The sequence below is a fragment of the Psammomys obesus genome, unplaced genomic scaffold (genome assembly GCF_907164565.1).
Source record: "Psammomys obesus unplaced genomic scaffold, mPsaObe1.curated_primary_1811, whole genome shotgun sequence".
Lineage (NCBI taxonomy): Eukaryota > Metazoa > Chordata > Mammalia > Rodentia > Muridae > Psammomys > Psammomys obesus.
In genome coordinates, this window is record NW_026596073.1 from 9,873,217 (window position 1) to 9,891,593 (window position 18,377).

At 38.9% G+C, this 18,377-nt stretch overlaps 1 protein-coding gene across 3 annotated transcripts in view; it reads right to left on the reverse strand.

The window, feature by feature from the left end:
* Lgr5 (leucine rich repeat containing G protein-coupled receptor 5) overlaps positions 1–18,377 on the reverse strand; it is a 121,460-nt gene that overhangs the window by 54,650 nt on the left and 48,433 nt on the right. For all 3 annotated transcript variants that reach the window (XM_055626180.1, XM_055626181.1, XM_055626179.1), the window contains exon 2: positions 10,465–10,536. In XM_055626180.1, coding sequence (XP_055482155.1) covers positions 10,465–10,536 — 72 coding nt within the window. The remainder of the gene's footprint in view (positions 1–10,464; positions 10,537–18,377) is intronic.

The window sequence follows — 18,377 nt, forward strand, 5'->3', positions numbered from 1 at the left end:
TTAATTTCTTTATCATGTGGGGGTAATTTAAATAACTTAAAAACCTAAATACCTCTAAACTACAGGGGGGAAAAACCTCCTCAGACTTTCAAATGTGTGTACAGTGCAAAAACAGTGAGAGATTTTTCTTTCCCTGTGATGATTTGGACTAAGATTCCAATCCTAGAGACCCATATGCCATTTGGCTGAAGGTTGTTCTTTAAAACTCTGTTTCTGAAATTACTGCTTTACGAAAATATCTCTTTCATCATTTCTGTTTCTAAAATAAGAGAACTTTAAAATATGTTCATATCTTTTATTATAATATAAAAATTATACTGAATGACACTGCACCATGTAGTAAATGCATTATTCCAACATTATTCTTTTTTTAATTTAACGTCCATAGAAAGAAAAAAAAAAAAAGAACATTAAATTGCAAAGAACTAGTGGTGCACCTCTCTTCCCCTGAATAAAGATGATTTGTTACTGTAATAATCTAAAACATCTATGAGAATGTATAAATATCATTGAACCTCTAAAGTAACTTAAATTTTAAAGTAATATGGATCTTTTTGGGGGGGGGAGTGGAGAGACTCATTGTGTAAAATTTAGGTTTTTTTTTTTTTTTTTCTTTTTTTCTGCCCTGTACTTTGGTCTAGAAAGACAGGGAATGCTCTGAATATCCCGTGGTCTCAGTTCTGAGGGATTACAGGGCATTGGACTCTGCTCTGTGCTGGAGTTCCTCTAGAAATGTCTGTGCTGGGAACCGCTGTTACGGGTGGGTGGACCCACACACAGTGTTTTCAGAGCTAAGCGAGGAAAATGGCTGCCTGGCTCTTACGTGATCTTCGTGACTTCTAGTTTAGTCAATTTCTTTTCCTTTCCCTTTTTGGTTGTTTTTCTTCTCATTAACTTGCTGTAAAAACACTCTTCTTTGAAAATTACTTTACTTATTTGGCTTCACTTCCCTTCTTAAGTGGGGAAAAAAGAAAATAGTATTCTTCCGTGAGGGTCTTTTTAAGTCAGGCTCGCCCTTGGTAACCCTGCCTGGCCTGGAACTTCCAATGTAGACCAAGCTGGCCTCAAACTTGCTAAGATCTTCTTGCCTCTGCCTCCCTAGAGTTGGGATTACATGTGTGTGCCACCACACCTGGAAATAAGTGTCTTTTCTACCACAGATTTGTTTTATATTATATGTGCATTTCTTGTCTGTTCTAATTAATTTTTCCTTCTTGTTTACTGTAAGGTTTTATAATCACAGTTTGTCACTAACATTTTAAAAAGTACTTTCTCATACTTTAATCCAGGTAGGCAAGGACTCTACATGCCCACATTTTGTATATGAGAAAATGAAAGCCCAGGAAGTTTTATGTAAAGTGGAGAAACACTGTCTCTCTCGAAGTTCCACTTACACATATTATATTTGGTGTTTTCAGTGGAGAACAGAGCTGTGCACCACAGAGCAGCTCAAACTATCAGAGCCAAATGAGCTTGAGTGTGACAATTCTCAGGATTTAAAGGGAAGACATTTCAGACTAAGAAAAGTTCTGCTGGTTCATAGACATGTTTCCAACTTTTAAACGCCTATGACACCTAACGAAGGCAAAGAATCTTATAAATAACTAATACTTTGCTTTAGAAATTTGATGCGTGCTGACATCAGATTAGATAGTTTTCCCATCCTGAATATCTAGGTGACATGTAACTATCTCCAGCTTTCTGGAACCATTTTCTTTATGATTTTTCTTTATTACTTCTGGCTTTATTTGTATTCTTCTGGGCTATAAGTTACCTGAATAATTACTGTCAAAGTATCACTTAAATGTAAAGGCTATGCAGATGCTTCCGGGTCCATCTTTGTGAACATTTGCTGCAGACGTCTTACTTATATGGATGACAACACTCTCTCAGTTGATCTTCTTACCAGTAAAGAAATAAAATGCCTTCTCAAGTACGTCTTAACGCATCACTCAAGAGCTATGATAACCACACCACCACTCCCCCCAGCTCAATTAGCTACAGATATTTGTTTGGTCAAAACCAGCCCAAAAGGTCTAAGGACCACATATTCACGAACTGGTGAATTTACTTTCAGTACCGGGTAGAATGAAGAATGTTCAGATATCAGGGTTCAAGGGCTAAGAATTGTTGAAGGTTAAAACCTCCAGACTGAATAAATGAACCTTTTCTTCAGGACAACTAGGAGATCTTTAGAAGCATAAAGACCTGTGGTTTCCAAAGCACAGACTAATGAAGTTTAGTTTCAACTCCTCTGTGAAATTTGCCTTAATTGCCTCAGTCCAGGGATGGGTTCTACATAGAACATGAAGAGAGAGCTTCACTGCCATTTTCTATGCGGAACTTTCATTTTCTGCCCTTTCAATGTGAGTCTATCAACCGTCTACTAGATGACTATTTTTTTCCGTTTTTTTTAAAATTTTTTTTGTTATTAATTACAGTTTATTCACTTCATATCCCACATGTACATCCTTCCCTCTTCCCCTCCCAACCCCTCCCTCTCTTCCTCTGTCTCACCCATATCCCTCCCCCAGTCTGCTGATAAGGGAAGTCCTTCTCCCCTTTCTACTGATCCCAGTCTATCAGGTCTCATCAGGAGTGGCTGCATTGTCTTCCTCTGTGGCCTGGCAAGGCTGCTTCCCCCTCAGAAGGAGGTGATCAAAGAGCAGGCCAATCAGTTCATGTCAGAGACAGTCCCTGTCCCCATCACTATGGAACCCACTTGGACACCAAACTGCCATGGGCTACATCTGTGCAGGGGTAGATGATTGACTTTTACGGTCAAGAATTATATTGCCTGCACAGAACTGAGAACCCAAAAGTACTTATTATCAACCAATTAAGACCCTTGATCTTGCTTCTAAACATAACTGGCCATAGTTAACTAATGTCTGGCACAATGATTCCAAGATAGCTACCTCTTATGTAGCCAGATTAGAAACAATTGAAGAATATTTCCTTTGTAGTACAAACAAATTTGAAATTCAGGAATTTTGAGTCCTTCCAGTAAGCCATGTACAATGCGTTGTGTCCATACAAATAATAGCTACCATTTTCTACTAAGCTATTCATAAATGCTAGGGATTTATGGAGCTATTCAGTTATTATGATTAGACAAAAAACAAAAACAAAACAAAACACCATTTTTTCTCCTTTTACAGATGGTAAAGTGGGCCTCAGAGAAATTTAGATAATGCTAGTGCTGGCCAAAAACAGGTAAGGCAGAGAAGAAAAAGCTTCCTGGGCATGTGCTTATGGATTATTCAGGTTCAGAACATGTTGAATTTTAAAGTACCGAGAGGATAGTAAGTGGAGGTGGCATTTAATTATGTGCTAATTGGGGTTATCACAGTGTGACCCAAGCTGAGCAGACTCCTCATCGCCTGGGAATTTCCTATACATACATTTTTGATGTTTTCCTCCTACTCTCCATCTGTCTGAAGACCTTCCGTCGGGGCTCAGAGGCATGTGAAGAACTCCTGGTCATTCTGATATTACTAGTTTGAAGACTTACAGTAATGGTCTTCAGACTTGCTGGGCATCTGGATCACACACAGAGCACATTAAAGGCAATTTTCTGAGAGGGGTCTCCAGAGTTCCTGACTGGCTAGTTGGGGATAGCACATGATTTTGCATTTCCTGAAGCTCAAAGAATAAATCTAGAATGAAGACTAAATAATGAGATGGTTCCTATGCCACTGTCCAGGGAGCAATACTGTGAGCCATACTGAGAGTCTGTCAATCAAAACCAAAAACAACAACAACAACAAAAATCTGGCCAAGTAATATGGGTGTCATCTGTACATGATAAATAGTCTTGGATTTCTGCCACTCCCCCGCTCCATCCACACCCAATTTTACTGGTTCCTAATGAGTCATTCTGCTTCCATAATTCCTTGGTTCATTTTTTCAAACAGAAAGCAGAGACATATTATAAAATGAAAAATGGTATCGTTTCACTAGCTACCTGCAGGCATGCATCCCTCCACTGACCTCCCACCTCTCCTCCTGAATTCCACACTTGGCTGACAGACTCTCCAGGATCGAGCCTCTGCTCCCTTAGCCTCACACCTCACTGATGCTCTCTGTCCTTCTCCTTCCCACAACACCTCTCACTCTTTGCTATCTCAAGGTCTTTGCTTTCATTGCTCCTCACGCTGAAATGCTCTGTCTTAGCCGTAGGACCAATTTCCCCTCCCCACCCCCAACTCCTGATCTTAGTTTAGATGTCATCTTTTTCTTTTTTAGATTTATTTATTTTAAAATTAAATTTAAAAAGTTCAGAAATTGAAATTAAGCAGTTGCATTGTTTTTCCATTCCCCTTCCTCTTTCCAGGCCCTCTCATGTATCCCCACTCCCTCTCAAATTCATGGCGTCTCTTTCTTTGTTATTATGATGGTGATGATGTATATGTTCACAGAGATGTATAAATAATCTGTTGAGTCCATTCAGGGTTGTTTATATGTATATCATTTCAAGGCTAACCACTTAGTATTGGATGAAAATCATGGGGCATATCCCTGTTGATGATTCTCCTACTCTTAGCATTCTCTAGTTGCTTATAGCGCTTTTCCTAGAGGCAGGGCCCTATGAGATTTTTCTTTCCACGTGTTTCCCTTTTTATTTGCTGTGTGTGACTTCTTTGCATGTATGTAAGTGCACTATGTGTATGCAGAGCCCACAGTGGCCAGAAGATGGTGCCATATCAGCTGGAACTGGAGTTACACATGGGAGTGAGTGGGTGCTTGAAACCCAACCCAACCCCTCTCCACGTGTCTAATGATGGATGTAAAAAGCACTAAGAAAAGAAATGAGTGAAGGAATTTGGGTGGACATCTATATTTTACAGGAGTTGGGGATGGAGGATAAAGGAATGTTACAGGGATATGGAAGAAGAGGCAGAGGGAAAAGTTTTTAAAAAAGTGTTCTAAGTGTTCTAAGATACATATAATGTAAAATATCTAAGTGTGTAAATCTAGATAGATGGGTTTTTACTTGGAAAAGAACCAAAGCCATTGCCATGAAAAAACACTGGAAGTTCTAGGTGGTAGAATTTAAAAACAATCGTCAGCTCTATGTATATAAGAGACTGTGATAAAGCCAAAGGGCACAAAGATTGTTCATGGGTGTGATTTTATTTTCACTTGACAACTAAAACCTAACGTGTGTTATAGTTTCCTACAGTGCTTCCTTAAAAAAAAAATCTCAAAAGACAGGCGGGCAGCTCTCACCGTTTTCAGTAATGTGAGGGAGCAAAAATAGCAAGTATGGGTTACACTTCAGAATGTTTGGTTGCATCTCTCCTTCCAAATTTTATTCGTCATGATAGATATCTACTATTTATGTGGAGGCTCTTCAAAGCCAACCATAACATGAGCAAACTGTTCCGTGGAACAATGGTAACTTAAAAGCAGACCCCCCTGGGACCTCTCATGTTTCTTTGTGAGTCGACTATTTGATTTCCAACAGCACTAAAATCTGGGAAGATTTTTTTAAGATGCAAGCTGGAAATAAAGACTTAAGAATATTTAAAATGGAAACAACTGCCTGGCCTAATCAGAATTCCAATCTAAGTTTACTCTAACTTGTAGATGCCAGCAACAGACACCATCTGCCATTAGCTCCTGAGGTCTGAGCCACACTTGAAGGCCAAGTGCAGAATCTTTTGTTTGCCCACAAAGGAAGAACACGAAGTCCTTAACAGGATGGAGTGAGCAAAGCTGGAGGAAGAAATCTTGGTGCCAAATGCAGTGATTGTTCAGGCTGTTAAAATTTGGTAAGGAGCTATCTGTCATCACTGCCTATATCTACTGAAGCAAGAAACAGCTTTTTCTCCACAGATCCCAGGTTACAAAACAAGAAAGGAAGACCTTAAAAGGTGTTTGCATTTCAAACATGACAACTCAAAATATAAGCTGATGGTTGCCCAGATCCTTTCAAATAATGTTGTCTGGTTCTCAGAAACACCCTTAAAGATAGATGAAGTGGCTTTCACTACCACAACCCAAGGCCCAGAGAGGTTCAACGCCAGTAACCGGCACAGCCAGGTCAGTGTGCCCTGACCTTCTGAATGTAGGTGCTGTCTACCTCTCTCCAGGAAACAGACCCCACTCACTGGGAAAAAAAGACTCTCCCCTTCTCTCCCTCATTTTAGTGCTAGTGTATCACCTGGAGCAGAATAAGTGGCCTGTGCACGCCAGGTCCCTAGACTAAATTAACAAATGAGGGTGTGAGTGTGACAAAGCTTGAACGTAAATCAACTCCACAACTACCTCTAAGTTAAGTATCGTCACTATATTTTCAACTCTGGCTCCTTTGTTAAGCTCAGCGATGGATGAGGGGTGAACCACCACTGTGTACGTCGTTAACTGTCTGTGACGCTTAAAGGAGGCAAACTGGGGAAATGATGTGTTGGGAAGTTAGAGCAAAGGAGCAGGATGGCGACTTGGATTCCTTAACAGTGAGTTTTAAAGACTTTCGTGATAGGATTTTTTTTTTTTGTCCCAGCGGAACAGTACTACCCTGGCCAATGATATCTTAAATGTACGGTACAGCTTTCTAAACACCCGTGTCAGCCTGCATGGATGGCAACTTATTTGCTCAAGGAAAATAATTCAGAAAGCATGGTGTCAAGCATGTATTTTTTTTTAAATATGTAATGTTATTAACAAAAGTTTTGGGCCTGTTGAACAATGCTAGGCTTCATACTACCAGACTGTGATGATGCCCTTTTCAGGGGCAAAGCCTATGGGACTGATACCTGAATATATGACCCCTTCCCTGGATGTATAGCTTTTGCATTCTTGTTCATTCATTTTCATTCTCCCACAAGACAGACCACATGGATGCATACCCTTCATAAAGCGCCTCCGGTTCCTTCACCGAGTTAAAGGCGTTCGGTTGTGAAGCGTCCTGCACCTGGGACTCCAGGTGATGAGGAAAGCACAGGTGAGCCACGCATAGCTCCTTACTTTCCCTCTTCCTCTCAAGCATAGCACTAAAAGTCACTTCAAGTCACAGCTGTGACCTGAGCTAAGCTCTCAGCTCTGAAGCCGGCCAGCTTCTTTTACCCCAGGTCTCTATTTTCTCTCGGCCTCAGTTTTCCTGTCTGCTAACCAGTATTGATACTTTCTACCTTTCCGAGTTGAGATGATGGAGTAGCATAATTTACAACAAGCACAGTGAGCGACAGGAAGTGAGCTGTTATTTTTGCTTCAAGAATATTATTTTACATTTTAACCTAATGTGTTATTTCCCTTTCATAGAGGCATACAGTTATGTTGAGCATATACTTGACTCCTTCAGCCCGGTCTTTGCTCATCCCTCTTCACTCCTGTTTGTCCCATTTGCTCCTGTGGACAATTTCACCTCTGCTGTCATTTTTTTTTCGTATACATACTATATATACATGCAAAGTTTTATGTGGCAATATAAAATCCAGGACCCCAAAATGAGAGAACGTATTTGTCTCTCTCTGCTAGTGGCTTTATTTGGCTTAATAGAATTATCTCCAGTTATGTCCATTTTCTTGCAAACAACATATTTTCATTTCTCTTGGTGGCTGGAAAGTATTCCACCGTCTATACTTGCCACATTCTCCTTGTCCATCTTTCTTAGTTGTTGGGCACCTGTATTGGTTCTGTACATGGTAATTGTGAAAAATGCTGCAAAACCCACCGATGTGCAACTATTGCCATGTTATGTTAACTTAGAGTCTGTGGATAAATACCCTGAAGTGGTATATAGCTGGGCTGTGATGCGTATCTAGTTTAGTACTTTGAAAAATCTCCATATTGATTTTCACAGAGACCGGACCAGTATACAGCAGTGTGTCTGGGTTTCCTTTTGTATACATCCCTACCATCATTTGTTGTTTCATTCTTTCTTTTTTATCATTGTAAGCAGGTTATTGTGTTTTAATTATGTGTCTGTGTGGGGGTATATGCATGTGAGCGCAAGTGCCTGTAAAGGTCAGAGGAAGGCGATGTGTCCCGTAGAGCTGCAGTTATAAGTGGACACTGACGTGGGTGCTGGGAGTCAAACTTTGGGTCCTCTGCAACAGCAGAATGTATTCTTTTTTTCTTTTTATTTATTTAATATATATATATTTAATTCTTTATTAATTACACTTTAATCACTTTGTATCCCCCCTGTGGTTCCCTCCCTCCTCCTGTCCCAATCCCTCCCTTCCTCCACCCTCTGCATGCATGCCCCTCCCCAAGTCCACTGATAGGGGAGGACTTCTTTTCCTTCCTTCTGATATTCTTAACCTTTGAGTTATCTCTGTTGCTTCTTTTATTTATTTTTTTTTTAATTTAGAAATTTTAATGAAATTTGTTTGACACAATATATGTTGATCTGGTTTTATCCTCCCCCAACTCTTTTCAGATACTCACCGCCTACCCATCCCTGTGTATGTGAGTGTGTGTGTGAGTGTGTGTGTGTACTCACTTGCTTGTGTGGGGATGGCGAGGGGAAAGTTTGGGACAGTTTGGGTCTCAAGTCTTAATCTTAAATTCTGCAGTTCAGTCAGTTCTGCAGGTGAACACACAAAGAGAATGGTATCGTTGTTAAAGAGATACCTTTAATTCTAGAGTTCTGTGGTTCTATGACCAAGGTATTTGATGGAGCTTCTGGAGCGATAGATAGGGGACTTTATCCATGAGAGCAGCGTTTTAGAACGCCAGTTTTCTCTCCCTCTCCCCTTAGTCTGCTCCTCCCCCAATTATCTTTTGACAAACTGCCCTTGAAACAGAATTAACATTTACCCCAAGAAGAAAGAGGAGTTATTTTGAATGGGCTAAGTCACCAGGGAGAGTGGGGGGAAGGAGGGGGATTTTCTATTAAAAGTCCTTGGGGAAGTGAATTATTTATTGAGTCAGTTTGTGGTCTGAAGTTGAGGTATGTGTTGGGGAAGAAAGGAAGCATTGTGCCTTGTGATATTTAAAAGAAAATAGGGAAGGGTACATAATTTTTATCTTAGAAATGGGATGGTACAGAGAACTAAATTTTTCATTTTTATTGGGCAGGGGAGGGAGAACAAAAGAGTTATAGTTAAGCAAAGAGTTCTGATGTTTGAAGTTTACTTAAAGTCACCATTACATATATATGTGTGGTATGTATGTACATATATTATGCATATGAAGCTCCTCTTAAATGTTTCACTTTGTTACTTTTCAGAATTTTATTATTTATTATGTACAAGCCATGACTAAGACAGACATGCTCTCAGCTTTTTTGGAAGGCTAAGGTGTAGCCATGGAAGTGAACTTGATAAAGTATAGAAAGGAAAAGAAAGAAGTCTAGAGATAGACTGAATATATTCTCTAAATGTTAAAACAAACTTGCTATATAATTTATTATCCTGATTCCCCATCACACAACTTGATAACCAGTTGGTTATATTCAGCTCTTTCTAGGAGTAGGAACAACAGTGTTCCTTAAACTATAACGCCACCAAAAAGAACTAGATAAAGCTCTAGCCTGGAAAACTTGGTAACATTATCCTCTTGAAGAAATGATCAATGTCGTGCCATTTGGTTCTGACAGAATTCCACCTCCCACGGTGCCTCATGTGACGCACCACCAACGACTTAAATTACTCCTCAAATTGGACCCTGGCTTTCGGGTTTAGGAAGGACGCATTTTCAAAAGAGGTCGCTGCCGAAACAATTCCTTTAATCAACAGACAGAGGATTTACCCAACTGATGGTGCCAAGCATCCTTCACAGGGAGCATGGTGCCACGGTGCTTCCACCACTCAGCAGGGTAAGAGGATCAAATGCATTTGTAAATGCAGATTTTCGGTTTATGCAGTTCTTTTTCATCTTTTGGAAAGTGATCACTAGATTTAATCAAGGTTCCTCTGTGTATCATTAACTAATTTTATCTCCTCTAAAATAGTGAGTTTAGAAGAACCCATTCTTAAGTCCTCTGGATTTTGTGTTTTCTCTACTGAAGCCTTGAGGGATGCTAAATTTAAAAGTAGGGAAATAGTAATTAAAAGTGATTAGGACAAGGAGTTTTGGTGCTATGCAGGGTGGACTCAATTCTCCTAGTCACAAGCTGAAGCAAGTGGCAGGTTTTGGTTTTCATTATAGCTTTACTTGCTATTTTAATAAACATGAACCCAGCACTCATACTTTTAATACCCTGCTGTTTAACTGTTTCCAGAGAGCCATCCAGCTCTTTTAAACAGGCTTTGCTTTAAAATTTTAATTTGTTTGGCTCGGTCTCACCTTAGAAAGTTGTAGCCTCATGGTAAACTCTTTTATAAGTTGATTTCCAGAATCATAGCAATTCTCCCCCTGCCCCACCCGCTAAGTGTTCCCTCATGTGCCAAAGCTGTTGGTGCTGACAGCTTCCCTGCCTTGTTTTATCTGGTTCCCACAGCAAGTATGAGAGACAAACGCAGGAATGTGTTCAGCAAAGGCTGGATACGTCCAGACAGCAGCGATACTTACAACTCTTCTAGGAAGCGGAGGTTGTGTAGGAGACTGGGGGGTAGCTGACTGAGGTTGTTCATACTGAGGTCCCTGGAGGGGAAGACAGACAGCATGTGAGGAGCGGGGTACGCCACGGATATCCAGCTGTTCGCTTCACACATTTCCAAGCAAGACAGTAAAATGAACTCGTTCCTCCACTTGAGAAATGAATGGTGATTTTCCATCTTAAATCTATAACCCGCCCACGTCAGGGACTCCTTCTCGAATTAAACGCTCTTCGAGGAGCTCTCCTGGAATTCAAGATCGCTGAGACCATTCATGGGCATGGTTGTAATTCTTCATGTCTAAAATGATGTTGGGTAGAACAGAAAGGGAAGCAGACTTAACTCAACTTTGTGTCTTTCTCTCAGCTGTGTGACAGAGAGAAATGTCTTCACCTGGCCACTCTAAGACTCTAGGTCCTCTGGGGTTTTAAGCACCTTATAAAAACAAATGTTTTGATTCAAAGAAACTTAAAACAAAGCAGGACAAAAAGCCTATTCCCTCTTCGAACTTGCTCCTTTTGCAGCTTCTCGAATTGCATTAAATAAGTGAAATGAACCATAAAACGAGGGTGTAAGGTGATCCCGTTCTGTAGCACACTTCCTGCTGGGCCTGCACAGTAGTTCCTGGCGCAGGAAACAACAAGCCACTTTGGGCAGAACTCAATCAATTTTTGTCTTAAGTGAAAGTCCGTGTAATTAGATTTTATTCTGTGTTTTTATTTCTCGGTTTCATTACTGTCTCTCATATGTCGTAAGGCAGCTCTGCTTTTCCTATCTGTATCTCAGAAGCCCAGGGACTGACAGCTGGGCAGACTTGAACCAATGCCTACTCAGGCTTCACATAGGTATTGGAAGTTTGGGGAGGAAGTGGCCTTCTGCCTTATCCTGAGAACAAATGCCATCATAGCATCGGATCCCGATTCCATACTTAGAGCTCATCCTAAGACTGAGTTTCTTTACAATATGAATTGTTCCTGTTGTTAAAGTGCACACGCCCACCGCAAACACTCAGCCGAGCAGATATTGATCTTGTAGCTGATTTGTCAAATGTTAATGTTAACTCAGCAATGCTTAGGAAGTGAAGAGCTATTATTTAAATCAACCAACATGAGGCTAGGGAGATAGCACAGTGGATAAAGCATTTCCCATGCAAACACGAGGACCAGAGTTCAGAGCCCCTGAACCGATGTAGAAGCTAGGCAGGTCTGGCAGCTGCTTCTAATCCCCGCACTGTAGAGGCAGAGAGACAGTGGATACCTGGGGCAGGCTGGCTAACTAGAAGAGCTGGAGAGGGTGATCTCAGGTTGGCCAATAGACCCTGCGTCAGTATCGCGAGGAGAGATTGAGGAAGACGCCCAGTGGGCTTCCTCAGGCTTCCCTATGCATGAGCGCACATACGCACGCGCCTGGACGCTTGTGCGCACACGTACATTCTCTCCACATGTAAATATTCATACACATGCCTGCACAGCACACACACCTCTACAGGGGAAAAAAAAGTAACAAATATGTTCAAGGGAGACAAAACGTTTTGCTAAATATTTGAGTATGATTATCTTAGAACTACTGCTAATTTATTAACTACTGTTAATAACTACTAATCAACTAGTGCACAAAAATATAGCCAAATATATGTTCTATTCTTAAAACTAAACAGATACAAAAATATGGAGTAAAATATGTCTGTTTTTAAAAATTTGGAGCTTCCTGACATGGCCTAGATAAGTCAAAACTGATGACAGTTTCAATGTGTGTGTGTGTTTGTGTGTATGTGCGCGCACGTGCGTTTTCTAAATAGAATGTTAAAAAGATCAATGTAGTTTCTGGATACCTTATAGTGACTGTGTAATCTCTGAAAAAATTTGACAATCCCATGTATAGTCATAGCTCTTTTTTTTTTTTTTAATTACCTGCTTTATGCCCTTGTTACCATGGACACAACATCCCTGCCATCATGAATTGTACCCTCAAACTGTGAACCAAAATAATTTCTTTCTTCCTTAAATTGCCTTCATTAGTTTTTTTTTTTTTCACAGCAAAATGAAAAGTAACTAACACACTAATGTAACAGAATTTTTTTTTTTTTTTGTAAGAGTTTTTATGGATTTCATATCTTGGGCTTGAAAATTCATTTTTCTCTTCACTCTTCACTTGATAAATTATAATTGGCCATCAACACTGGGGAGGATTTATTCTAAGAACACATTGAGAAATAAACCAAAAGGATTATCAGCTCTTTCCTGTCTCATTATTCCTACTTGAAAGATTCATCCAGTGTCATTTTGCTCACAGTGTTAAAAAGTTCACCTCTGCAGCTGGCTCTCCTTGTTCTTGGCTGCTGGGTTTCTGTCTGCACTTACGTCTCCCCGTTCTAGGTTGTCCTCCATGCTATGGTCTCAGCAGTCCACTGGGTCACCACTCTCCCCAGAGCCAATGCTAGTGAGCAAAACATCCTTTTCTCAAGTGGATGACTTAGAAAAGAGACCCCCCTTCCTGATGCGGGAGAAGAATTATAGAAAAATATTTTCTGGATTTCCAGGTCAGATGGAAGAAAGGGAGTTGCCTTTGTGTGACCTAGAGACGGTAGGTTGAAACCAACAGATGCACAAACTGAATCACAGAAACACAAGACATGTAAAAAGGCAAGGTGTCTTAGTTTGTTTTCCTGTTGCTGTGACAAAATACTCTGACAAAAAAACCTGAGAGGTGTATTGGTTAGTGTTTTGCTTTGATTTCCAACTTCACACAACCCAGAGTCACCTGGAAAAATGGAATCTCAACTTAAGAATATCCTCTACCGTGTCACAAGCCTGTAGTCCCAGCTACTCAGGGTGGCAGAGGTAGGTGGATTGCTGTAAGTTTGGGGCAAGTCTGGTCTACAAATCGAGTCTACACAGAGAAACTCTGTCTTGAGAAACCAAAAAGAACAACTAAAAAGAAAAACAAAACAAAACAATTTCTCCTACCAGATAGATCTGCCTGTGGAGCATCTTCTAAACTGTTAATTGCTTTATAAGGACCCAGATTACTGAGGCTAATACAGCCCTAGGCTGGTGTGTCTGTACCTCACAATGAATCTAGCTGATTCTGAGCCAGTGAGAGAGAAAGACAGTAGGCAGCATTCCTCCATGGTTTCTGTTTTAGTTCCTGTCCTGACTGACTTCCCTCAGTGATAGACTGTGCCCTGAAATGGTGAGCTTTTATCTCCTAAGTTGCTTTTGGTCATAGGGTTTATCACCGAGACAGAAGAGCCACCTAGAGAATGTGGGAAGGGTTCATTTTAGTTCCCAGTTTGAGGTTATAGGGTATCATTACAACAGAGGTCACAGTGGCAGGACCTTGAGGCAGCTCATCAAACTATGTCTGAAGTAAAGTAGCAGGGAGCCACAAATGAATATATGTATGTTGCTCAGCTGCCTCTGTGCTCGTCACTCAGCATGACGTCCATCCCATAAAGTGATGCCATTCACATTCCATTGTGATGTGTGGGCTTTCCCACATAAAAGGAAGAAAATCCTTCACAAACATCATCAGAGGACTATGTCCTAGGTGATTTTTGGATTTTGTCAGCTTAGCAATTAACGCAGCTGTTATACATGACTCTCCAAAAGATACTATAAGAGAAAATGCTAGTCTAAGACTTTAAAAACTAGTAAAAATGAGCAGAGACTTCAGAGAGGACAAACAAGCAGATAAATTCAATTCATGATCTTTAGCATAAAACCAACAACACAGAAAAAAAATGAAAGCCATAAAAGTGGATGAGAAAATTGGCAACACAAAAAAGAAGTTACCAACATGTAAGAAAAATTTATCACTGAAATTGAGATTTTTTTTTTTTTTTTTGGACAAAAACCCAAGCACAAAGCACCAACGTTAGAAATGAAAATAAATGGGCCAAATAATACACACAAAGGGAAATATTGCCAAAAGATTACTCATGACAAAAGAAAGACTGTCAGTGCTGGGAGACAAGATTGAGGAAATACTACACTAAAACATCCATGAAAGAAAAAAAAAATCAAATATCTCTAAACTCTGGAATATAATCTAGAGACTAAATGTGAAAACCCATGGGTCAGAAGGAACTGACATAAAGACTAAAGGCACTGTTGTGGTTATTCTTCTAATATTGTGATAAAATACCACCACCAAGGTAAGTATTTAATGTGTGGCTGACAATTTCAGAGGGTTATAGACCATGACTATCATGGCAAAGAGCATGGCAACAGGCAGACAGCTATAGTTCTGGAGCAGTAGTTGAGAATTTATATCTTAATCCATAAGCACAAAGCAGAGTGCTCTAACTGGGAAGAGTGTGGGCTTTTGAAATCTCAAATCCCATCTCCAGTGACACACCTACTTCTACGAAGTCACACCTCCCAATCCTTCCAGAACACTTCCACCAACTGGAGACCCAGTATTTAAATATATGAGCCTGTAGGGGCTATTCTCATTCAAATACCCACAGGCACTCTCATATCTAGATAGGCCATCCCAATGGAAAATCAATAAAGAAACTCCAGTTTTAAACCATACCACAGATCAAATGGACCTAGCAGAAATTCATATAATATTCCATCAAGTGAAAATTAAATATATATTCTTTTCAAAAGTTAAAAAAGACTCTAAGATAGACTGCATTTTAGGTTACAAAAACTAAAATTATTTCAGAAAATTTCCAAATTTAAAGAAAGAAGTAAACACCCAAATTTAAGAAGCATTAGATATTATCAAAGAATAATTTCCACATTACACGTAGTCAAGATGTCAATGATACACAGCAGAGTATTACAAGCTGCATGGGTGAAATGATTGTTCATATATAAAGGCAAACAAGTTAGAATAACTTAAGAACTTTAATCAACAACCCTAAAAGCCAGGAAAACATGGAACAACATTTTTTCAAGCCCTGAGAGTAAATAACAGTCAACTAAGACTGCTATATCAAGCAAAGCTATATTTAAAAACTGATGGTGAAATATGTTTCAAGGAAGTACAAACTAGGACAATTCTTGACCACCACCTCAATATTCCAGAAGATATTTAAATGAATACTGCAAACATGTGAGGAAGAAAGACAGTCACAATCACATAAATTAAAGGAAAAGAACAGAAAAAGCAGAGTTAAGAGGGAACCAATCATACGCAATACAATAAACCAGGAAGCCCCTCACTCTAATAGGTGATAAAGTTAAGAACAAACAGTAATTCAACAACCAGAGAAAGAACCAATAAAGATACAAGGCTTAGTAAACATTTTTCAAAAACACATACACTAGATGACAGAATTGAAAAATTATATATGACTATTTTTTGCCTTCAAGAATCTCACTTCGCTAATAAAGACACCCACCAATAGTTAGAGATTGAAAGTCTATGTCTCTAAAGAACAAAAACAAAAACAAAACAAAACAAACCACAAGCTGGCACTACTATGTGATATCTGTTAAAGTGGATTTCAAACCAAAATTAGTTTGAAAGGACAAAGAAGGCATTCTACTAATAAAGGGAACAGTACATTAAGTAGATATAACAGTTATAAATATATGTGTATTAAATGCTGGGCTCCCACTTTCATTAAACAAACACCAATGAACACAGAGCTTTGATACAATACTAGTGGGTGAATTGAATACCTTAATCTCATCTCTAGGTAAGTCAACCAAATGAAAAATCAAGTAGAAACTTCAGATATGAACTATATCATAGATCAAATGGACCCAGCAGATATCTATAGAATATTCCATCTTTTGAAAACTGACTATACATTCATCTCAGTAGCCCATAGAACCATCTCCAAAATAGACTACATTCTAAGTCACATGGTAAACCTAAACTGTAAAGAAGAATAACAAAATTTCTTATATTCTATGAGATCATCCTAAAATAAAGCTAAGAAACAATATAAGTAAAACCATAAAAACTACATGTGAATGACAAGTGGTCAGTGAAGTAACCAGGGAAGAAATGAAAAATTCTTAGGATTAAAAGAAAATAGAATCACAACCCACCAGAATTTTTTGGAATCAGTAAGACAGTTCAAAGAGTATATCAGAACTGTTGTAACTTTACACCCATTAGTGTTTGTGGACAAAACTGGGAACCCTAGTATTTGGTGCATATATTTATAATTGTTATATATTATTAATACATTTCAGTGTTTATGTAAAAATCAGAGAGAGAGAGAGAGAGATAGCACTCAGATAAATAACCTAATGATACAACTCAAGGTTTTAGAAAGATAAGAACAAGCTAAAAAAACCAAACACATACGTAGCAAGAAATAGTAAAGATTGGAATGAAAATTAGTAAAAAGAACAATCCAATTGATCAAACCAAGTGTTTGTTCTTTGGGAAGAAAAAACAGAGTGACAAACTCTTAGCTAAAGTAACTAAAAACAAAACAAAACAAAATCACCACCACAAAACAAACAAACAATAAAACAAAAAAAAAACAGAGATGAAATACATTAACATGATTAGAGTAGATATTAAAAAAATTTCAGTGAAATCTAGAGGACTACTGGAGAATACATATTCCAAAGAACTGGAAAATTTAGAAAAGTTGATAAATTCTAAGACACATATGACTTATTAATTTAAAAAGATATAAATAATTTAAATAGAACAATATCAATCAATGAAATTGAGACAGTAATAAAAATTGTCCTCAGAAAGAAAAACACAGGACTAGATGTACTCATTGTTGAATTCTATCAAACACTTCATTTTAGACAGTTAGTACTTCTCTGACCCCAAACCAGATAATAAGGTAATAAAAGAAAATGATAGATTAATCTCTCTGATAAATATGGATATAAAACATAGTAATAAAATCCTTACAAATTTTTGACTAAGGTGAAAAATACAAATTAGGAGGAAAAAGAGACAATCTTGTCAACAAATGGTGCTGGGAAAACTAGATTGTTACCAGTCAAAGAATGACACTAGATCGCCATCTCTTTCCCTGCATGAAAGTAAACTCAGAAGACCTGAGACTTTGAAACTGACAAAGGAAAATACAGAAAACACTTCAAAACATTATCATAGGCAAGAACTTTCTGATAACTAACTTCAGTAGCACAGGAATACCAAAAATTGACAATGAAATAAAAAAAGCTTTTGTTCAGCGAAGGAAACAATTAACAGAGTTAGATGGCTTACAGAATGGTAGAAATAATTTGTTGTGTGTGTGTGTGTGTGTGTGTGTGTGTGTGTGTTCAAGTTAATGTTTAAAATATACAAGGAACCCTGAAAATGAAAACATCACTATTTGAATCAGCCAGTGGGTAGGTAAATGAGTTGAATAGACAGTCCTGAAAAGAAAAACAAGAAATGAATATTTGAAAAAGTGTTAATATTCTTAATTATCAAGGAAAAATGAAAAGAGTTGATTCAGAAGAGAAGACAGAAAAGTAAGAGCTGGAGGACCAGGAGGAGGGCTGTGAAATGTTCTCTTCTGGACAGGATGCGGCCGCTGTGCTCGTGGACTCACTGCAGTCGTGCCAAGCGGCACAGGACTCACACAAGGTCAAGCCAACAGAACCAGCAACATTCCAACAGGCAGCACTGACTCAACTCAGTGAGTTATTTAAAAGAAAAAAAAATGGAGGGGACATGAAACATGAGAAGGATCTGTTCTGGGCTGGCACTTGGGAGAATGGGAGGAGGAAGGTAGGGATGGATTTACTCAAGATGCATTGTTTACATGTATGACATTGTCAAAGAGTAAATAAGAGATAGTCTAAAAGAAAACTGTTTTGAGATTCTACCTCACCCTAGTCAAAGTTGGTATCAAGAAAACAAATGCTGGTTGAAAGAAAAGGGGCCTGTATGTGTTGTGTGGTATTGAGTAGCAATGTAACCTGGGGCAGACTGTGTGGA